Source organism: Thunnus thynnus, chromosome 16, assembly GCF_963924715.1.
Source record: "Thunnus thynnus chromosome 16, fThuThy2.1, whole genome shotgun sequence".
NCBI classification, from domain to species: domain Eukaryota; kingdom Metazoa; phylum Chordata; class Actinopteri; order Scombriformes; family Scombridae; genus Thunnus; species Thunnus thynnus.
Window position 1 is genome coordinate 8,992,861 of NC_089532.1, and position 23,245 is coordinate 9,016,105.

Genomic DNA, 23,245 nt, shown 5'->3' on the forward strand with positions numbered 1-23,245 from the left:
TCCAGATTCTCTTGCACGTACATGATCAAAATATCACTTTTGATGCAACGTACTAAATATCAAAAGTGTTTTTACAAATTGTACATGTTGCATGTGTAGTACGAGATGAACAACACATTTGTTGATAAATAATCAGCATTTTTATTGTGAAGAATTAGCATATACAAACTTTGTTAATCTCTTACAGGCTAAGAAAACAGAACTACAATATTGCAGAAATTTTGTTTCCTACTGTATATCATCAGTAAAAATGTGTGCAATAGTCAATTTATGTTTACATCAACAAACAATAAAAAATGTAAAACATACAAAAGCATCCCCACAATAGCACAATTCTTAATGTTAAGACATTTTTATAAACAAAATTTTACATATCATTGATCAATCTGTATTAGGTACAATACAGAATATGAACATATTGGAAAAAATACAACATATTTTGAAGGTTTGTCATTACAAAAATGTACTTTACATGACAAAAAGAATAGAAGTGTAAAGTACTCGAGTTGAAAACAATCATGTGTCCGTTAGTTCATGTATCAGGCTCGAAGGCACTGTTAGTCCGGCCAGTGGGTCTCTTTGGGAGAGGTCTCTCTTTTGATCTGACTCTCCTCCTGCTGCCGGCTGACCCCGAAGCATCTGGATCTGAAAATGTGGCCTGAGATGATGGTCCTGGCTTTTTCACCTTCTTTTTCCTTTTAGCTCTGTAGGAAAACCATATTTCGAAATCAGCATTTTTTCCCTAAGCCATGATATAACTTCTTAACATGCCAATCATTACCCTGGGTTGTCTTCCTTCTCCTTAAGAAGAGCAAAAGTCAAATCCTAACGTAGTTACCAAAGCACAAGTAATGTGAGCTACTTACTTAGCATCAGTCAGCTCAGGGTCGGTGTCAGAAAGTGTTGGCTCAGAAAGAAACCTAAGTTCCCCAGAAGAAGTAATTGCAGCAGAGACCTTGGAAAGGCGAGGAAGGAGAGAAAAATAAATAGCAACAAGAAGGACAGGAAAAGATACCACACCATACAGATAGCCCATAAACGTCATGTATTATTTGTCTGTTTCATTTAAGTGATACTCCTCCCAAAACTTTTAAGAATCACTCCCCCACTGCAGGCTACAATAGTGGCTCATGATTTGTCATAGTTTCACCAAAATATGGCAAAGTTGACAATTTCCAGCAGCGCACAAAAGCTGTACTTGTCACAATAATGGCTTATTCTTTAATTCTACAACATTTTGACCTCAGGTAACTGTAGGAAGTTCATTTTTTGGTCAAAGCATTGTCAATTTCCATGTAAAATAAAAAAGAATAGGGAAAACAGCAGCGTGTCTGTATTTTTTTGTCTTTTATTGCTCTGTCAAACCTTTTAAAGCCACCTTCCAGGCCTGCAGAGGATGTGGATTTTGGCTGAAGTGTCACTTTAACAAACAGAAACAGAAGCACCAGAGACAAGACAAAGAACACATGCGTCTGGGTTGAAATAATGTATACCCCTGTTTAAGCCACACCAGTGTAAAGAGCCCTTTGCCTTTTAGCCCCCAGTCGTCATTTATTGATGAAAAAAAATATCAGATTCAAGACAGATGGCTTTGAATCTTTCTGTCTTCTCACCCTGGTTGGTGTTGACCTCTCAACCGCCTCTTCAGACACGACTGCGTGTGCTTCTACAGACTGAGTCACCTCTTCACTGAAATCTCCTACAACATGAAAAACACTTAGCATCTTGCATCACATGTGGAGGGTTTATACACATTATCCACAAGGTGTCTTGTCACAGGAAAACACAATCCACTCACTCTGATCTTCCACATAAGACGAAAGAAAATACCCCTGCTGCCCATTGGCCAGGCGTCCAAACCACCAGCTGTCATTGTCTTTGTACAGCACGTGGATGACATCACCTCGGCGTATGGTCAGCTCATCAGAACGATTAGCTCTGTAGTCATAGAGTGAGACAACCTACAGGAAGAACACAAATGTTGAGTGATTGACAAGGAGAAGGGGAAAGTTTCATGTGACTGAGCTAACAGTTGCGGTGAATACTTACTATTTGTTGAACAGGAGCTGAACCAGTTTCCACATGAACGCCGGAGGAAATGTGGTCAGGAAGGGTCTGACGGAAAGAAGAGAACATTGTTTAAATCTGTAGAAGCAATGTTGGTAGACATGTTATTTGGCAGACTCCAGTAACATCTGACTGTGTAACCAGTGTGATTATGTTCATCTTGTTAATTTTAAATTAGTAAAGAAAGAAAGAAAACATCAGGGAAGGTAGGAAATAAAGTAATTGAACTATTCACAGCCTTACCGTCTGTAGCCTGAAAGATGAAGCTCCTTTTAGCCGCTGACCAACTGGACTGAACCTGCCTGAAATTACAAGTGAAAAACAACAACAAAAAACAAGCATAAATATTTGATCAGGGCCTGTAACATGATCCATTGACTTGTATTTACAGTGCTCACTTACGAACACAGGTAAAAATTACAAGTGGTCCATCTGTGTCTCTGCGTATGGTGTACATGCTTCCGGAGACTCTAAACCACAACGCTGGGAGCATTTGGTCTTGGTCACACAGTCCTATACTTTGTGCAGCGATAATCTTTGGAAATATTTGACCTCAGATGTCACACCGCAGCAATAAAGCCATTCATTGGTTAAAGACAAACAACAGTGTGATTAACAGTACAAGCCACTCACGGTTTTGGGTGCTCAGGGCTGCCTGGGGGATAAATTGCTCTGCCAGAGAACCAGAGAGCTGCAGCTTGGAGTGTGGCGACAGGAGAGACGGAGGCGGTAACGAGGCATTTAATCCCATCTGTGGGGAAAAAAAAAAGCTGGGCCTGAGGTGCATAGCAATTATTGCATTTCAGAATGGCAGTAATTACTGCCATTTCATGTACAGAGGTCAATTTAAAGTCAAAATCACTGAAATTTCAAGGTTTCCTATGACATGGTGTACTATAAATAATGACGCAGAAAGAGCTTATTATTTATAGACACACTCTATAACCATAATTTCTTGTTTTGTGGTTTTCCCCTTTTCAGTGCTTGAGGGCAAAACAGAGAAAGCATTAGTTTAGATAAAGGTGAGAGCAGAGCTTTGTAGCCCCCAGGTCGTGGACGGTACCGAGCCTCAGAGCATTTGTTATTGGGTCACAAGGATTAGGCAAAACAAAGCTGAATAATGATTATATAACTTAGCTGTATTTTTTCTTATTCAGTAAGTAACCACAGTGAAACAGACCAAATTAAGTTAGGTTTCTATTTAGTTCAGTTTTTATGCTCGCCAACTCCCTCTCCTTCGCTGTTTTCTTGGTGTTTGTCCCTCTCCTTTTCTTTTGGGAATAAATAGAGAGATAACACCCGAGCCAAAACTTCAATAATTTACAGGCACCTTATCTTCTAGTATGTGTACTGATAGGGAGTGGAGAACAATTACGATCAGCAAGTATGTCACTTCCCATCCCCCGGTCACCTGTGACAAAACGGTCAATATAACAGCAGTCAAGGTGCAAAAAACTTTGGGAACCTAATGAATCTAAGACCACAGAGGTGTATTTAAAGAGTACAGATCAAAAACTTACTGTGCTAGTATCCAATACCACGCTCCTCCGTGTGTGAGTGATGCACAATTTTTCTGAGACACAAAAGAGAGAATATTTTTCATGCACATGAAGAGACAACACTGTTGCACAAACAGGTGAATACAGCTGTAATGCTGCACCATTCTGATTATACAAACAAAGCTGTACAACAATCTAAAACGCATACAGTACCTGTCTCATAAATGTATCCAGAAGCTGAAGATCTTTTATGTGGTTCCTAAACAATGATTTGAAAAGGTGAGATTATGTACATACTGTACTTCAGACTGTAATAGGACATCTACTACTTATTTCAAAGTATATTTCAAAGAAGTAGAGGATGAGTATTTACAAGTACTGAATCCAGTTGCTCTTTGACACATTGCATTTTTAATGCAATTCTTGTTGCTTGGGCATACTGATCCATGGCTGAAGAGGCAGATGTGTCCTGAAACACCGGGGGATCCGGTGTATTTGTGACAGTTTTGGTGTCTCCAGAAGCTGATCTGCTCAGTGCCTTTATATTGTGCGCCTCCAGCTGGGAAACTGTGTGGGACAGCATGACAGATCAAATCATGATCATGATAGATCAGTGTGTATTACAATGCCTGTACATCACTATTAAGTGACTGACACTGAAAAGCTCAACTGACTAAAATAACAGTTTAATTTCTGCCTGAAAACAGTGAGCACAGTTAATGAGAGATTCAGGGGCTGAATCCAGACATAAGTAAAATGTCACTTATCAGGTGTTTTCACCAAGAAAAGCACTAACCTTTGCGGTCGTACAGGTAAACATGGACAGGCTGGCTCTGACCGAAGGCACAGAAAGCTACCATGTTCTCGTGAGGGTGGAATGACACGCTGTGGAGAGCGGTGCGGTAACAAAGCTCGGAGTACACTGCAACTTGGTCACCTGGGAAGAAAGCCAGAACAGCTGACAGCTGGAGTCCCTACGCAGAATACTGTCAAAACTTTTAAGAAGTGACTGGTTTCTTTATTTGGGATACAAAACATGATCCTCACCAGTATCAGTATTCCAGACATATGCCATTCCATCCTCGCTTCCAGAAAAGATGAAGTTTCCACATGGCGTGAAAGTGCTATAGAGCCTCTCTCTGTAGTTTGTGGCTCCGGTGTATTTCTTCACAGCCAAACTGAATGGAGCAGATAAATGGTAGGTATAATGGAAGATACAAATATGTATTTTAACAGATACATATAATATGTATAGTAATATAATATGTGTTTTCGGACAATTTTTCCAAGCAATAAAATATGCATTTTTTGATGATGCCTCCACACTCCATGTTTTAATCTTGTTACTATGGTTACCTTCCTTATATTATAGATCATACTCAATTTTTTTCTTTGCCTATCCTACAACCATTTGCTCCTGCACTGCTACAGCTACCATTTCAGTATTTCAGTCGAATCTGTTTTTATAGGAAACAGCAACCTCCATGAAAATAATGCACCTCCAATGATTTATGTTGATATGATATGTGAGTTGAGTTCCCGATAATAAAAATGATATTCAAGACAGAACACAGGTCATTACTTCTTGTAATTACAGATGGATTTTTTTATATAGTTCTGTCATATTTACATTCTCAAATCCATCATCCTCAGGACACTGTCTTTAGCATGGATGAGCAGGCACCGCCCATTCGGATGGAGCTGCAGCATGTTGATGGGGATACCGTTGAGGTCACTCTCACCAATTTTCTGCCAAGACACAACATGTAGGATTTCAAATATCAACTCAGACCACTACATAATAAATCTACAGTATACTGTAAGGGATGTAGAGGCGAATCAAACATTTCACACAGTTTATTCTGTTACCTTTTCTATACACCAGTGATGACATGGCTGCCGTTGCTTTCTGTCATTTACTGATGTTTTCCATACAATGATTAGGCCAGTGTTGTCTGCAGAGAACATTCTCCTTCCTAATTACAACAAAAGGAACATCGGCCATGAGAATGTACAGCTATAATATCCTTCATTCACATTAAATACATCATGATGACCTTTACAACAGACTTTTAATATCTAACTATCTATCTATCTATCTATAACTTAATATCATTCAGTATTTCTTAAATGTACAGGCAGTGGATCCCCCCTATTTTCATATTGTCAACCAAGACCTTCTTTATCTAACATTCCTCATAAACACAATAGCATTAAATTAAAATGATAAGAGGGCAGTCAGAGTGTAAGAGATCAAATTCATTCTTATCTTGCGCAGGGTTGTGGGTGGCAGTGGGCCTATCTCACCATCTACTGAGAAGTACACCCAATGGACAGGCTATCAGTCTACGACAGAACTCACACACATACACATAGACACACTATTCCAAACACAAAATACCTTCAGAGTCAAAACAAACAGTGTTGATGAAACTGTTGTGACCCTCGAACTCCTGCAGCAGCCGGCCATTCACATCATCGACATCAAGCCTCCACACTCGCACCAGAGAGTCGTAGCCCCCCGTCACCACCAGGTTCTGGGCTGTGGGGTGGTACTGAGCACAGTACACAAATGAAGGATGCGGGAGCACCTTCTGGGCCGTTCCCAGAAGCCTCTCCACATTCCACTCTCTGAAGGGGAAGAACAAGATGAAGAAAAATGGAATTATGCAAAACTATCTTATACAAAGAATAATGTGTTCTTTAAATGTACTCTTGAGTCAGATAACCACAAATGGTAAGAACTGCAGCCCAAAACATGCTGTGTCACTGGTAACAAAAACACAGAGCGAGCAACATATTATCAGAGGAGTACTTACTCCCCCTAGAGGTGCTAAAAAAAAACAGCTGTTACAGCAACTGCCCTCACATCATACACTGACTCATTTCCAATCAGCTTACCTATTCTTTTATCTAATCACAGAAACTTACCTGACAGTTCCATCAGAAGAGGCAGACAAAAGACTCCGATCATCTCTGGACCAGCAGAGATCATACACGATTTTGAGATGGCCGTTGAAGGCAGCCAAAACCTTGCCAGAAGGGATCTCGTACACTGAAACATTAAATAATCAGGTTATTTTTTGCACAATGTATTTAATTTTTTTTTGTATAAGCTTGGAAGTTGCAGACTCCTGAGGTCAATTCCCACAGCTGTTTATAATTACTGTATAAACAGGAAGTTAATTAGCTGGAGATTTCTGCTCACGAGCATCAGCAGGGGGAGATTTACACAGATGAGGTGTTGCTTACCTACAACAGGGAAAGCATCTCTGTCAGCACAAGCGGCAGCTAATAATGTCCCAGCATGAGAGAAGAGAACTGTGAAACAGCCCATCTGACCACCACGAAACGCCAGCATAGGCTTGTTAGGAATCCGACAGACCTTTAACAGAAAACAACCACGTAAGACTTATGGGTCAGAAAGAAGGAGAAAATAATTTTGACTTTGTTTTAAGTGTCAGACACAGTATGTGGAGTTTGGAAAGGGGCAAAGAAATGTCAAAAAGCTAAGGTAATCTCTACAACGTATATAAAAATCAATTTAATTTAGATTAAGTGCAATAGTTTACCACACACTGTCCATTCTGTGCTGATGCAGAATCAAACAATCTCCATGATTTATAAATACTAATGATGAGGGTAGTCCATTACAATTGAAAAATAACCAAATCATATTTATGGTTAACTAAGACTGTTGAGATTCATATGATTAGAGTAAAGATTTTCATTTGAGGTCTGTTAACTCTACTAACCTGACCAGGCAGTCTGCTCCATCTCAAGACTGGTGGCTTGTTGTCTTGAGGCTGTGTTAGGCTTTTCTTAGTGACCTCATTCTGTAGCTCACTGTAGGAGGTGCTTCCCCTCTCCTCCTGCAGCGCCATCATAGAACGAATACTTGGGTCCACCTAGAGAATAAGCAGTAAGTCAGGAACATCATATTACTGAGTCCACAGGTGGACTGATTGCCTACATTATTACCTAAATTGTAACATATCAAATATGTATATATCTAGATGCTTGGAGCAGAGACAGATCATCAAGAAATCACAAAGCAATAATTAATGGTAGCAACTATTAAGTGGCAACTGACTTACATGCTCAGGGAGTTTAATGCCCTTCACCGTTACATAAAGGGTGGATGTGTATTTGATTCGGGGGTGCTTCCTCCACCACTCGACCACCTCAATTGTTTTATGTTGCCTCTTTGCCCTGGGTGGAGGGCAGAAGAGCTGGAGGCGAAGTTTACTATCAATATTCAGCACACCATTAGTGCCGACCAGCTGAAGGATTCAAGAGAAAATGTGACATGAGAATTAAAAAAAACAATTAAAAACAATCAGGGTGATATTTCCTTCCAAAAGGCAAGGCCAAATATAATACCTTGAGGAACGCCCATGCAATCTTTCTGAATCCTCGCTCATGCTTGTCAACATCAACATTGGCTCTTGCTTCTTCCATCGTTATGAAATCCAGGATCTTTACGAAATATTCAAATAAAAACAATCATTGACAGTTACACTAGAATTGGCTACAAAGTTGAATATATTTCTACATAAAATGTATCTTACTTCAAAGAAGAGTATGACTCTGGGGCTTTCGTCATTTTGTTGGACGAAATGCGCAAAGCGTTCGTTGAAGATGATCTGCTCCTGCCACTCAGGGATGATTGATTTGTTCTTCTTGAAATCAAAAGGTTGAGTCATGATGGGGAGAATGTGATCAACGTTCTCTTGCTCATAAAATGAAGAAACTGGACGATGGCTATGAAAAAAAGAGAAAGACAAAATAAATAAAAATACTGAATGCATGCAGTTGGAGGGTTTATCGTTCAGTATATTATGTTTTTTCCTAAGGTTTCATCACCCTGTGCTCCCCAACAGGGACCAAACCAAGACAGATGTGAAAACACAAACACTAATCTGAATGTCGGATCTGACAGCGTCCGTTCTCACCTGTCTTCTTTCTTCACATACTGTCCGGTGTTCTCATCAACGACATGGATCTTCACCATGGGATGTGAGATCAGCAGGTCCGACTTGAGGCGATCTGTTCTGTGTACATACACTCCCAGCACAAGGCTGTCATCAAAGACTCGTTTCTGCGGTGCTTCTGCCTCGGTTTCACCCTCTTCTTTGACAACTGAAAACAGGAAAATAAGACATGACATTCTTTCACATCATGTGCTGTGGACTTTTGGAGCTTTGTAAATTATTTTCAGACAATTAGCATCCAATCACCTTGCTTTTTCTTCTTCTTTTTCTTTTTTCCCTTTGATTCTGTTTCATGTTCCGCATCAACATCCTGGTTGGCACCTTCATCTTCATCCCTGGTGGAGCAAAAAGGATTAAATCTTACTTCAACATGCTTCTAAAAACAGTAGCTTGTAGTCATATTACAAAGTGTAAAAAAAATAATACATCTGTATCACATGAATAGGTATACACACCCTACATCTGACTCTGTAATCACAGATTTCAGCTTCTTCTTTTTCTTCTTCCCAACATCATTATTCAGTAAAACACTGTGGGAGGCCGAACTATCTTCTTCTGTCTTGACCTGTGTCTTTTTCAAAGTCCTTTCCTCCTCCTGTGCAATCTGCTGCTGGTATTCTGCAAGCAGTTTGTCCTCAGAGTCCTCCGTCTGGCTCTCTGCCTTGGCCTCTGCATCTCCTTTGCTTTTCCCTTTCTTACTTCTCCGTTTTGGTTCCTTTCCCCCACCAACATCATCTGACTCCAAAGTGATCTCAGACTTGGAAGCATCTGCATCCTGCTGGCTGTAACTTGTGGTGTCTTCAGGTACAGGAAGTGAGGGAAGTTCCCTCTTAGACTTTCGTTTACCTTTCGATGGTTGAATCTCCTCTTGGTTTCGACTGTTATTGATGTTTACCTTTTCTGCTACTTCCCTCTCTCTCCGCTTGTTCTTGGTATAGCGGGGGCTGCCCTGTTCAGGGTGATATGTGTTCTGGAGGATAGTCTCATCATCCTCTGTGTCCTTCTCAAGGTTGAGATTCTTTGTTAGAGTCTGGAGCTACAGAGGAAGGAAAGAAAAGGAAAAGGCATATTATATTTATGTTATTCTCTTTCATTTTTAATAACATGTCAACCATTAAAAGTGGTTTGCATTACTCTGCAGTGTATTTTGGGGGGAGGAGAAAAATGTCAAATAAGGTTATTCTAATTTCTTCTGCTGCACATTGTATGCTGAAGCTTTTCAGTCACATTTTCTGACGTTTTTCAACACTTAACTATGCTCTCCAGTCTTCACCACTAAAGATAGAACTGCACATATTAGAAAACTTACCACAATGGTCTCTTTGGTTTCAGGGTTTTTCTTCTTTAACTTTTTCTTCTCTGAATCAGTGTATTTCTTGAACACCTCGTTGAATCTTTCACGGGTGTTTGCCCGGTCTTCACTCTCACCTGTAAAAAGGTAATACTACCGTTAGTGGGCAAAGTGGATGTGGACTGGCTATGTTGAGATCAGTTAACACTATCATTACCAGCAGAGTGTGCACTGACCAACAACTACCCAACAGTATATAAAGAAGTATTAAATCAGCTCCAACTTGATCAGCTACAACTCTGAAATTCTGCTTACACATTAAAGGACGGGTTCACCATTTTTCAAGTCTGTCTTAAACAATAGTCAGGTACCCAAATGAACACTGAATGATTTTTCTTGCCATAATTATTCCTCCTGGTCACACTGGCCATTAGAAGATCCCTTCACAATGCACTTACAATATAAGTGATGGGGGCCCAAATCCACAGTCCTCCTTCTGTGCAAAAATGTATTTTAAAGTTTCTCTGAAGCTAATAAGAAGCTTCAGCCATCCAAATTAGTAAAATCAAATAGGTCTCTTTCAACATTAAAGTCTTTTTAGTGCCAAAGACCCTCTTTTTGTTACTATACTTCCACCACAGCTCAACAGGGAAACACTATCCGAGGAAACACAAAGAGGGAATTTTATGCTAAAAAGACAGTAAATGTGGCAGATATCCACTTGATATGATAACTCAGACTGCTAGAGTGTCATATAAGCTTCAGGTAAACTTTTAAATGCATTTTTGCACAAAATGAGTGTGTGGACGCACTGCGGATTTTGGCTCCCATCACTTACATTGAAAGCACATTTGAAGGGGATCTTTTAATGAACAGTATGAACAGGAGGAATAGTTACAGCAAGGAAAACCTCTTTCGGTGTTCATATAGGCACCTGACTGTTGTTTTTAGACAGATTTGAAAAATTGTTAATCTATCCTTTAATGCATCAATAACAATAATCCAATGCTATGATATACATAATAATATACCACTTTGAAAGAAGTTATTTTGCATTATCAATACCTTTTAAACCTATAATGATGTACAATTTTGACTGCGGGACATTTTTCTTTCTAAATTAGCATCTTCACACTGCAGTAATACTACTTTTAGATGTGTTGGGGAACAGTAGAAAACTCACCAGCAGGCATTCTCAGGCACCGGAATGTCTCTCATTCTGAGTGAAAAAAGCTGTAACGTTAAAAAAGAGGCTTTATTCTAAGAATACAAAACAGGGATAACGTTAACGTTGCACGACGAAATCTCTGTTAACATTAGATCACCCACCCCCCTAAATTGGTTTGCCTACACAATTCGTTTAGCGATGTGAGTAAAATCACTGGAGAAAAACCAAAAATACACCATAGACATGTTTTCTTTATCACAGACAGTTAACTGCTGACGTTAGCTGCATTAGTTAGCGTTAGCTTGCTACGTGCTAACACTAGCTACGTTTGTTACCGTTAGATTTCGGTTCTTGAACAAACAGTCTGAGCCTCAGAAACAAACCCGTTTCCACATGAATGTATTTTAACAGGCTGACTTGTAGTTAGCTGACAGTAACTTCGTCCAACTAACCTGCAGTGATTGTACCGTCCTCCAACTTCACCAACAACGCTTCGACGGTTTCCAAGTCAACCAACGAGGGCGGAGCGTCGACACCATGTCTGTGACGTAAACACCTAAACAACAAATTAGCCAATTACGTTTGAAGGACCGGTGTGTGAGATTTAGTGACATTTAGCGGTGAGGTTGCAGATTGCAACCAACTGAATACCCTTCCCATGGATGTATAAGGCTTTTAACCATTATTATTGTTAAAAGAGAGGCATTTATGGTAAAAAAATAAATAAATAAATAAATAAATAATAATAATAATAATTAAAAAAAAGTTCCCCCTTATTTTACAGTCTTGTAAAATCTGCTTTTGAAGTAGCAAAGTAACACAGGGAAGTTGTAAAGTTGCTCTGCACCCGTTTACATTATGAGGCAAATTGCTGACACATGTTAAATAACAGGTCTCCTGGGTCTGGGGGGATATAGTACACACAGTATAAGTTCAGTGCAGTATTACATGGAACTCCTGCAGCGTGTTTTCTAGGGGTGTTTCATGTGAAGGCGACCACAGTACCTTAACAAAGCATTACTCAAGCTATGAAGGGCTGGACAATGATTCTTTCAAATAGCCCTCCTGGTGTTTTGCATAACATAAGAATTAATCTAATGTTCACTGTCATGCAAATATGTGCTTTCACATTGATTCTGACAGTCTTACTGTCCTCTTTCCTATTTATTTTATTTTTTTAACTGAAGGATGTATTTTATGTGATTTACCTACAGCCTGCTCCGCTGCATTCCTGATTCGCCTGGGCATAGAAATGTGCTACTCTTTGTTTTAGTTAACCAGTAAGATTCAATGGGAGCCCCCTGAGAATGCAGACAGCCCCTCAGGGTTTTCCCTGGACTTTTTTTTTTTTTTTTGGGGGGGGGGGGGGGGGGCAAGGTGCCAAAGGCTGGACAATGTGCGCGGTGCGGTGTACACAGTTTGTGCGAGTGCGCTTAAGGACAGAAGACCCTCAAGATTCATAGCGGAATTTCACAAGTGTAACCATGGAAATAACTTATAAGCATAAAAAGAGGTAAGAAAGTAAATAATTACATTTACTCGAGTACTGACAAGTGAAATTTTGAAGTACACTTGACTACACTTCATAGGATTATATTGTACTTTTTCACATCACCACACTGATCAGATAGCTATGACTATTTCTGCAGATAAAGACGTTTTAAACACTATTTTATTGTGTTTCCAACAAGTAGAGAAAACACAGCTCAGCGTGAGACATTATAAAATATGAACATGATATATGTCATACAATATAATTATACAAAACATAGGGGAGGCTTTAACCCATATAAACAAAGAAAGAGTAAACAATATTGACTTAAAAAACAAATTAATGCATTAAGCTACTAATATAACCACATTTCAAAAATTGTTGTCATTTTAAAATTTGATTGCATGACTTTTTAATTATTTGAACTGTGATAATCTTTCTGCAACAATGACCTTTAATTTACCTGGCAGTCACGTGACGTCTCGGTAGGCGCGTCTTTGTGCTGCTTGTGTAAAAACAGGCAGGTGCTGTCCTTACACAAGATGCAGTCATGGCTTCTGGCTTCTGTAAGAACTGCTCCCGATTGCTCAGAGACTTTGCCGCTTACTTGAGGAGAGTCTGCAGAGAGTTTGGGCAGAAAATAAGGGACGTTTTCAGAGAGCTTTGTCAGTGCACCTGCCTGAGGAATACACCTGACAGGAGTTTTCTGCGGAAGATGACCTCAATACACCTCATGTATGGTAGGTACATACAGTACATTTTCTTTGTTGTAGACGGGAAACACCTACAGTATACACACTTTATCTGGCTTTTTTCATTTGTGACACCCAGTTATGCAACCTCACATCAACAGTATGTTGTGATCATAAATGATTCTGTTTCATGATTTTATACAGTTATATGATGAAAATCCTCTTTCTTGACATTTACACAGTTCATGTATTTAAAATAAAACAAAAAAAGTCTTCAAACTAACTATTGTCTGTGAATATTCATCAGTTACACATTGTTGATTTGTTTATTCTCTTAGATCATGAAACTCAACTACTCAATCAAGAGAGTCTACAAGCACTGAACAGACTTGCAGCCTCAGAAAACCCTGATCTACAAATGACTGCAGCTGTGTGTTATTTACATCTCAGTCATCATCGTGAGTACAGAAAACAAACAGATTTTCATGTTTCTTTTATAAATCTGCATGATAGTAATGACTTACAGATTAGTGGCACATGAAATGTGACTACTGTTTGCATTGTCTGCAGACAGGCCCTCCAACGGGTATGACCAGTATCATGCAAATATTCAACCGTTTTTTCCACGGTTGGCAGATAACGCTCAACATGTGTCGGCTTCAGTGTCAAGACAAATGAAAAATAAATAGATGTATGTAGGAATCTCTCAATATGTTTTATTATGATAAATTGGTAACTTCAGGAAACTCTTTGGTAACTTACTTGTAGTTCAGTTTTCCCTTTGTCAGATCATTGTAGTGATAAGCTCAGTACAGGGCAAGTTATGTCCTTTTGTATGTAAATATATGACCACGTACTGTATTTTACATAAAGGTGGCAGTTGACAGATTGTTTTGTTTTCTTCGATGAGGTTAATAGATACAGATAGGCTATCACCATCAAGACTTGAATTTAAAACCAGTCAGATATTTAATTTTCTTCACTACCTTTTTGCTTTAGTCAGTGAAGTCGGACAGCTAGTTTAATTTGAGTCCAACTTGTATATCGTTCTTGGCTATGTCACTGACTCATAACATTCTGCTTCTTTAAACCATAACACCTTTTTTGTCTTTATTTTATTGTCTTTTGCTCTCTTTAATTGTATGTTACAGTGACATCCCCCTTACCAGAAGCCTTCATGGAGCCGGTCATGGCTTTACTTTTCTCATCTGACCTGGATGTGCAAAAGACTATCTCTCTCTCCTTGGTCAATCTGTTAGTAAAGAATAATGGTAAGAGCTAAGAATCACAAGGTGTTGAAAATATTATGTGTCCATTCATAATTATTAACCCCTCTTCAATTTATTCACAAGTGCCCTTAAAGATTGATGTATTGATGATGTACAATCAATGCAGTATCACAGCTTCTGTTAGGAATCACCTGGTTTATGTGGCTTTAATGTTAAAATCATTACTGTTCATGAAATATGATTTCAGTGTGTAAAGAGATGGTGATTGAAATGGGGATACTGGTGCCCATATTGGAGTTGTTCCAGTCTGGTGATCCCACCGCTCAGTGTCACTCCTGTGCATGTGTCGCCATGCTGGCCTCCTCAGGTTTGTACAAACATCTGACGCCAGTTTGACATTGAATGGTTTGCATTAGAGTGAAATCTTTACAGAAAAAAAAAGAAACAGAAATGAAGATGTATAGAAAGCATAGCAATCATTGTATTTGTACAATATAATGTTTATTCTACTAGATACTCATGGTGTTGCTTTTACAGTGTGAATGTATTTATTTTTCCTCAAATTGTCTGTTAAAATGGAAGCAGATATGTAATTCTGCACACTACTACATATATATACTTAGAGTTGTTCCAAGTATTTTAAAAAATGTCTCTCTGCTTTGTCAGCACTCTGGTCTAATTCATGCATTCATCTGCTTTAAGTAATTAGATTAAAGTAGATGACTTTAGGTACTTATAGATGAGGCAAAAAACCTTGAATACCTCTGCTTACCCAGAATTTTGCCATATGTATTGCTGTGAGATAATATTATAGTATAGATTAGCAGAGCAGATGTGTAGTTTTTCTTTTCTTTCTTTTCACACAGAATCAAACAGAGATGCCATCATGGTGGATGGAATCATTCCACTGTTGGTTTTAGCAAAATCTTACGATCCGCTGGTGCAACAGAATGCAACTTGGGCCCTGTTATATCTCACACAGTCAGGTAGGATCATTTTCTTGCTTTGTTTTCATTATTCACATATTTTTCATTCAACTAAGAAGGGTTTGGCTCATTTTCTTTTCAGTGGTAACTTACAGGTATTTCAAATTTGTGTGAATATAACATGGAAACATCCTAAATTCATCTTTCTAGATTGGTCAACAAGGATCTTGTGTCAAGCAGGAGCTATTCCTGTCCTGGTTCTTCTGCTGCAGTCCTCAGATTCAGAGGTTCAGTTTTACAGCTGCACCGCTCTGTGCAACATCGCTGCCGTCAGGGAGCATCACCCAAAGTTCCTCAGCATTGGGGGCCATTATTTGTTAAAGTCTCTGTTGACACTCATGTCTTCCTCTGTGCAAAAGGTGATTGCAACTTTAGTGGGTGGTTGGCGGTAAATCAGCACCAATGGATGATATTGTTGATGATTTTTTTTTTTTTATTTAATTTTCAGAATTCAGCCCAAGCATGCAGATGCCTACAAACTCTATCAAAGAATGGTAATTACTATCAAAAACATTGAAACAATAAAGCCACACCACACAGGAAGCAGATACTGTTTTTTTTTCATTTTTATGTGCAGGTTTGATCCAGGAGCAGCAGATGGAGCTTGACTGTGTGTTGCCTCTGAAGACACTGCTGAAAACTTCCACTCCTGCATGGACAGAGTCAGCTCTAACACTACTGTCTGCACTGTCAGCACACCCACCTAATAATGTACGATCTCCTACACAGCAGCATCATAATAATAATAATGATGTTTGGAACTATTTGTTGTATGTTTGACTTTTTTCACATTTTGGGACATGTTTTTCCTTTGAAATAGGGGTATGGTAAACAACTATGCTTCTTAAATCCTGATACTGATTATATTTCCATGCTTTGCTTCCAGGAGATCTTAGTGAATGAGGGACTGTTGGATGTGATGGGTCAGCTGCTTCATCATCACAGGTCCAGCTCTGTTGTCATCACACACATCTCCAAGATCATCACTAACCTGAGTAGCTCCTACATGGGTCAGCAGGTAAAAGCTACAGTTCATGATTTTGTGACAGTTCAGTCACATGTCCACTTGTGCATTATGCCTGAGACTGATAAACGCCTGATGAAGTCATGCTGAATCCCATCAATGTTATCTATGTTGTTACTTAGGCTGTGATGGAGAGTCAATGTTTATCAGGACTCCTGCGGGCGCTTGTGTCCCCCGCCCTGTCAGATGAGACTTTGCTGCATGTGACATCATGCTTACATCATCTGATGACCTGGGGTGAATGAACTGCATGTGGATTAGTATTTGTGTCTTCTATTTTTAATGATTTTTTTCTGTGGATTATGTTTAAAAACATCACCTAACAAATATAGACTTTTACATAATATGATCAACTATCATCTTAATAACTTCCATTGTTTCTTTTTTTTTTTACCATTTTAGATCCACTTAAGTCTAAGTTGTCAGAAACAGTAACATCAGAACAAGTTTCAAGACTGGTGAAGCTTTCTGCACAAACACACAATCTTCAGTTGTCATATAACTGTGCAGCCATCATCAGCAAACTAGAAATGACAGGTTTGTAAAATGTGACGTAATTAAATGTTACATCCAATAATCAGTTTGTTTGCACATTAATGAATACTAAATATTGTTATATTCTTTGTTTTCATGCTAATAGGGGAGATCACTCAGTTGCTGAGACCTCACTACATTACCATGTCTGAGTACCTGTTGGTATTTCTCAAGAACAAAGATGTTAAATTCCAGCATCTTGGCATAGTTACTATATTCAACCTCAAGAAAGGTTTGTATTTGTTGTGCACCTACTCATTTAGTAACTGAAAGTACTGTAATATAGTCATCCATTGTAATTCAGGAGTTCTTTGCCTGCTTTGTGCTGCTTTTTTTTTCTGCAGATGGAGAGTTTTCAGCTCTGTTGGCTAACAGTGAGCTGGAGGTCCAGCTCTGGAAGGTGCATGCGCAGACAGAGGAAACCAGACGGCTGCTGCTAATGATTCAGCCCATTTCTCCATCTTCGCTTAACCCTTGAGTCACTCAGTACTGAGGGTTGCACAGTGTGGACTGTATGAAGTGTTTACATTCATACTGCATGGATAAGCAGCATTTTTATACCATGTTTGAATGTGTTTAGTTTAATTTATTGTTTTTATGTCAATTACAGTCAACAAATTAACTGAAAAACAAGGCAAATACACGGCATAGTATCAACTTTAATCAAATATGGCATATATTTCAACTTTAACATGTTAACAAGTGATAATAAGCAATACTTAAAGATCAAATATCGATGATCGGATACATTTGTTTTTATATTTTTGTATTTTAATAAATCATTTAAGCCCTACACCTCAAAACTTTGCTTTGTAAAGTGTTTGCGCAATATTAAACAAAGCAACTGGCAGTGCAATAAATGCTTTGTGCAAGATATTTTCTAAAATGACACACACAAAAACTGAAGCAAAGTCTTTGGAAATCAAGTTCCTTAGCAGCTTTGAAATATGTGATTGCTATACTTCACAAAATCAAAGGGTAAGATAGGAATTGAGAGAGGAAGTGAACTTTCACCTACAACCTAAACTCTTGTGTTCTTAGCGTAAACAGTCACTTTAACTATTCTAATTCCACAGTGACAAAACTGAGGAAGGAAAAGTGCTTGAATAGCAGGAAATATCAGGAATAAGCGATAAGCATATGGCTGACATACAGTAAGTTGTGAATGTTAGAATGGCTATTCCTAGTACTTTTAACGTTTACAGAGGCAACACTCTTCATAACCAGTAAATTGCATTTGCCAGTGAACTACCATTACCACTGTCTAAATCTACTGTGTTTTGGATAGTCATTATTCATTCAGAAACGTGTTGTACTGAATTAATTATTATTTGTGCCACTGGTTACACACAGAAAAGTGACCAAAAGCTCACATCCTCCTGAGAGGCAAGGCTGTAGTTTTACATGCTCTGTCAAGGTGCCAAAGGGCAGCAAAATAGCTGTGCTGCAGTAATTCCTGTGTTTCAAAGAAATCACAGCTCTCCCATCAAAGTCTTTGAAAGTCTTCCCACTCTGCAGGTGCTCAGATGACCTCTAGAGAATACACAAGAGAGAGACAAAAGAAGATATTAAATAGAGATGAATAGAACATTTGTCATCTTTCATTAAGAGCTGTACAGAGGCATCACCAGGGTAGGATATTCTCTTATCCACCAACTTGAATACTGGATTTCAAAAGTCACAAGCATCTTACTGTTCTTTATCAGCCGTAATATGATTTGACAGGCACCCTGCCTGCACAGCCCACAAGATGAATTGTGTGGTCTATACACGCTGCCGTGCATTTTTACAGCCAATTGCGGACAATCATGCCATAAGAGACCTCACTCTTTAAATACTCACAAGCCAGAGCCAAACGTTGAACAAATCTGGCTGGTGGTTGGTGTTAATTTCCCACCCTGAGGAAAAAGTGTTTTCACACGATCTCCTGGTTGCTTCTCACCTGCTCGTTGGTGGGTCTGGATCTCTTCCAGCCCGGTGAGAGTCCTGAGAGACCTGCGTTCTTTGAAGGCCACAACAGGTACCACGTCCTCCTCATTGTTCAGCCCCAACTGTGAGGGCCTGGACCCCACCGGCAGCTTGATGGCATCTCCTATGGTGCCGTTCTGCACAGGCTCTGTGTTTTCTTTTGGTTTGGCTTCATTTGGCAAGATCCGTGCTGGTACAGATTTCTGTGTTGAAAAGGATTAACCAGTTTAGTCAGGGACAGACTGTGGCTTTTAGAAGAGGAGCTGGTTAGTTATTAGTTGATGTTGGATGTGCGTCATAGCACCCTAAGGGCAATGTACTTCAAAAAAACTGAACAGTAAATCTCACCGTATCTGGAGAATCTGTCCTTCTGGTCCTCCGCATGATCTCCTCAAGTCGCTGGAAAAAAAATACAGCTTTCATAAAAACACTGTCATAGTTGGCTTTGTAAAAAAAAAAAAATTCAGTCTCTTGAATAAGACAGAGCATTTGATATAAATTTTGATGAATATACAGTAGCGAATGTATAGACAGACTTGTCACCTTTTTTCTGACTTGGCGTTCTGCCTCCTCTTTCTGTGCCTGTAATTCTCGCTCTTGCTTCATCTGCTCTGCTTTTGCCCTCTCTTTGGCTTGTTCCTCCTCTCGCTGCATTAGTCGCAGACAGAGTAGATAAACAACATTATGTCAGAATGAGCACAGAAACAGAATATTAATCTTCCAATAAAAATATAGGAGTAAAAGAATCCCCAAAAGCATCCATGAGGAAATCTGCAGGCCCTCAAGTGCAGTTTATTTCATGCACTGCTGATAGAAGAAATGTTTGCTTTGCCCACCTGTTTCTGCAGAAGGGCGGCTTCCCGCATGGCCTGAGCTCTTTCTTCCTCAGCTTTTCTCTGCTCTTCTTCCTCCCTTCTCCTCTTTTCCTCTATCAGCTGTTGAGCCTCGGCCTGCTGTCGCGCTCGCTCCTCTGCCCTCTTGCGCTCCAGTTCTTCACGACTCCGCCTGGACGCATCGGAAAATGTCACAACCGTCTTATACTTTTCTCTTAGTATTCGTCCCGTTGCTGCAGTGTATCTGTCCAGCAGGTACTTACCTTTCCGTCTCCTCTCTCTGAAGCCGCTCCTGCTCCTCTCTCTCCCTTTGGAGACGGGCTTCTCTCCTCTTTTCAGCAAGGAGACGTGAGGCTGCCTCTGGGTCTGTGGTACCGGCTGAAGGCCTGCACGTGACCTCAGGAGGCTGTGGAGCTGGACGAGGAGGCATCTTGGAAGGACCTTAAATAAGATAATATCAACCTCAGTATTTATCTGGAACACATTTGATAACAATTGAAACACTGCGCTTTTTATTTTAGGCATTTCTCTCGTGAAGGCTTACTTCCATCTCCTGCTGTCCTGGTTACAGCCTCTGTCCCTTTGTCGGGCAGGTTCGGATGTGGAGCCTCTGGCGGATTTTCAGTCTCCATTTTCTCTTGCCGACCTTCAGCTGAAGTCCTGACAGGCCTCGAGTTACCAGGGGAGAGGGCAGAACTGCAAACAGCAACATCTTCCTCAGGGACTGACGGGAGCTCGAGCTGCAGTGGAGTTGAATGTCTGCTGATTGATCTTTGGGGAGTCCTTTAAAGCCCGGCGAAAAAGAGAAGATGTCCCACTTTGTTCATGTTGCTGTTACCATGTCATGTCAGTGGATATTTTTGGTCACACACACACATTTGACCTACCGATCTGGTGAGGGCGATGCTGTTCTGCTCTGTTTAACCGCAGATGGTTTAACGCTATTTTTGACAGTAGTCGATCGAATACTTGAGCTACTGTTTGATTTCTTCTTATTGGCATCTTGCTGTCTTGCTGTTTTGATCTAAACCGAAAAGAAGACAAAAAAATCTGACTGAAATAGTAAAGATTGAAAAAAGCAACTATTATTTAGAATTGTAGCTTGTATCAACAGTCATTACAGAAAAGTAGAATTACTAAAATTACCTGTGCCAGATTGATACTTCTGTGCTGGCTTTTGTTGGGACTGGGGGAGGAAGATGGCCTGGAGTGCACTGAACCAGAGTGGTGCTGGGGTTTGTGAGGGGTGGTGGTGGTGGTGGTGGTGGTGGTTGTGGTATTCATGGAGTGAAATGAAACTGCACGGCGACAAACATGGACAACTGAGCCAGTGTTTAGTGCCATAATCATGAGATATTGAAGAAATATGCAAAGGGTGGAAGTGTGAAAACAGTGTGTAAACAGAGAGGAAAATGAGCAGCATTATTTGGAGCCTGGAAAAGTTAGTTGTTGTACTGTTGTGTCTCATCAAAAGCCATTAGCATTGCCTTGATGTTAAAGCAAATAAGTACATTTTGTTATTATGGAGGAGAGTACCTTCTTCTCCTGACTGACAACCAGCACTCTTGCTCCTGGCCAGATAAGAGCATGTGGGGGTAAGGAGGCGACTGACCAAGTTCTTCTCCCATGTTGTCAATGGTAAGCGACGTGGAACTAGCGTATTGATCGGTATAAAGTTTTTAAGTGCAGCAAAAAACCAAAGATAAGGCACGGCAAGAACTGTTGTGTTAACATTTGTTACACAGAGAACAGATATCGGTGTTATGGGATAGATTATTGGACAGACAAAAAAGAAAGCACGTTCACTCCTGCTTACCGTTCTTGTTGAGCTTCCTTCCTCTTGAGTTTTGACTCAGATTCTGCTGAGCTCTTATGCTCTTCTCCAAGGTCCTGCGCACTGCAGATTCATATCGTTCCTTAATTCAGAGAAACAAGCTTCAATGTTGATGTTACTCAGTCCGATCGCAGGGGCTGAGCTGTGAAATCATCTGCCTCATTTAAAATAAAAGGTTTAGGATTTGGAACCATCAAAAAACTCACTTTCTCCTCTTTCAGTCTCTGCTTGCGCTTCTCCTCAACAGCAGCACGCCTCCTCTCCTCTTTGTGCCTCTGCTCCAAGAGTTTATTCTTGCGCTCCTGCAGTTGTTGTTCATAGTAACGCTTGGCACGCTGCTCCCGCTCCAACCTGCTCAGTTCCCGAGAGGCTGAGGAAAATAAGTGAACCGGTATAAATAGATGAATCAGTTATGTATGTTAATCTTATTACAAATTGAGGACAATGCATTAACAGTGCCGCGTAAATTGTGCCACCTTTGGAGCTCACATACCAAGTAACTTCTTTTGCTCCTCTCTTCTTTCCCGAGCAGCTTTCAGTCTCTCATCAACATTTTGTCCATTAACCACTAGAATGCCAGAATAATACTTAATAGTCACTGGTTAGATGCCATGAATGATAATGGACTAATTAATACTGTTAGTTGTGTTAGTCAGTAAAACCAAAATGTAGGAAGACGGGCTTTGGGACATTATCTGATATCCTAATAATATGATATGATAGCTGCCTGATAAAAAGGTGAGTGTGACTGTGTCAAACCTGCAGCGGCCCGTGGAGTCACTGTGTTGCTGATTAGGGCAGACTTGTTGACAGAACAGGCTGTTTTCTTTGCCTGTGAATTTGGTTTGCTATTAGCCAAATTCTCTGGAAGTGAAGAACAAAAATCAACATACATTAAAAGATAATAACAATATTTTTTCTTTTCATGATTTGAAAATACCTCTATTTGGATTTTCTTCTATTTGTAATCATGTAGACTGTACTTCTAAATGTGTCTTTTAGCACAACAGATGATGTGAAGCTGCTGATACATATCTACCAAAAACAAACCAACCAGAAAATCTCTCCCAAATAGTGACTATTATAACCGGGGATGGCCTTAGGGTCAGCTGCAAATGAAAGAGCCATTATAATCTGCCTGCATATAAAAGTCGAAGAGAACATGCTAGCACCTGACCAGTCCTCATGGAAATGACTGAAATAAGCAATGAAAAAAGGTCAAGACACAGAGGCACCGCACAAGACGAGATGTACACAGGATAAAAAAAACCACATGAATGTATTCCTTTAGGGTTAAACAATATCAGGATGCTGAATTTTTTATATGTATATTATGTAATCTGTGTCCACAGATCCCACCCCATTTACTCATGTTTATGGTAGGCGTGCTCAGTTACAAAATGATTATTTCTTAACGGGAATGTACAATCTATATGTTGTATTCATGCGTCATCGATATGATCAGATGATCCTGTATTTGTGATCTACAGTGGTTCTGGCTCGGCTTCAAGTAATGGCTTGTTTTGAACAGATACTAAACAAAACATTTACAACAAAAGCATATAAAAGCTACTAACCTGTTCTTTCAAATCCATTCCCCTTCCTTTGGCTCTCGATGGCGTGTTTAGAAAGTG

General features: G+C 39.8%; 3 protein-coding genes across 3 annotated transcripts; 1 reads left to right on the top strand and 2 right to left on the bottom strand.

Annotated features, from left to right (window-relative positions):
• Positions 1–123: 123 nt before the first annotated feature.
• Positions 124–11,579, bottom strand: ahi1 (Abelson helper integration site 1). Its single transcript, XM_067614266.1, has 27 exons — positions 11,472–11,579; positions 11,035–11,084; positions 9,870–9,988; positions 9,016–9,596; positions 8,807–8,895; positions 8,522–8,708; positions 8,138–8,330; positions 7,950–8,045; positions 7,664–7,849; positions 7,322–7,474; positions 6,819–6,951; positions 6,498–6,621; positions 5,968–6,197; positions 5,436–5,542; positions 5,197–5,315; positions 4,614–4,744; positions 4,363–4,503; positions 3,940–4,133; positions 3,780–3,825; positions 3,588–3,640; positions 2,701–2,818; positions 2,311–2,369; positions 2,050–2,115; positions 1,799–1,961; positions 1,614–1,699; positions 867–955; positions 124–704 (listed from the first exon to the last, which is right to left on the bottom strand). Exons 2-27 carry the CDS (start codon positions 11,042–11,044, stop codon positions 533–535), a joined length of 3,645 nt encoding a protein of 1,214 aa, XP_067470367.1. The 5' UTR covers positions 11,045–11,084; positions 11,472–11,579; the 3' UTR covers positions 124–532.
• A 1,415-nt stretch (positions 11,580–12,994) lies between these two features.
• LOC137199904 (uncharacterized) lies at positions 12,995–17,769 on the top strand. Its single transcript, XM_067614513.1, has 13 exons — positions 12,995–13,251; positions 13,542–13,661; positions 14,355–14,474; positions 14,680–14,799; positions 15,299–15,418; positions 15,569–15,777; positions 15,867–15,912; positions 15,996–16,129; positions 16,305–16,436; positions 16,565–16,679; positions 16,845–16,979; positions 17,083–17,208; positions 17,321–17,769. Exons 1-13 carry the CDS (start codon positions 13,062–13,064, stop codon positions 17,452–17,454), a joined length of 1,701 nt encoding a protein of 566 aa, XP_067470614.1. The 5' UTR covers positions 12,995–13,061; the 3' UTR covers positions 17,455–17,769.
• map7a (microtubule-associated protein 7a) lies at positions 17,618–23,240 on the bottom strand (the record flags this gene model as incomplete). Its single annotated transcript, XM_067614805.1, has 15 exons — positions 17,618–18,509; positions 18,919–19,147; positions 19,293–19,343; positions 19,488–19,592; positions 19,781–19,949; positions 20,041–20,218; positions 20,322–20,560; positions 20,665–20,801; positions 20,924–21,075; positions 21,314–21,430; positions 21,594–21,693; positions 21,818–21,981; positions 22,105–22,179; positions 22,371–22,475; positions 23,189–23,240. Coding segments are annotated over 15 exons (1,884 nt in total), but the record flags the coding sequence as incomplete, so codon positions are not given.
• Between the last annotated feature and the right edge of the window lie 5 nt (positions 23,241–23,245).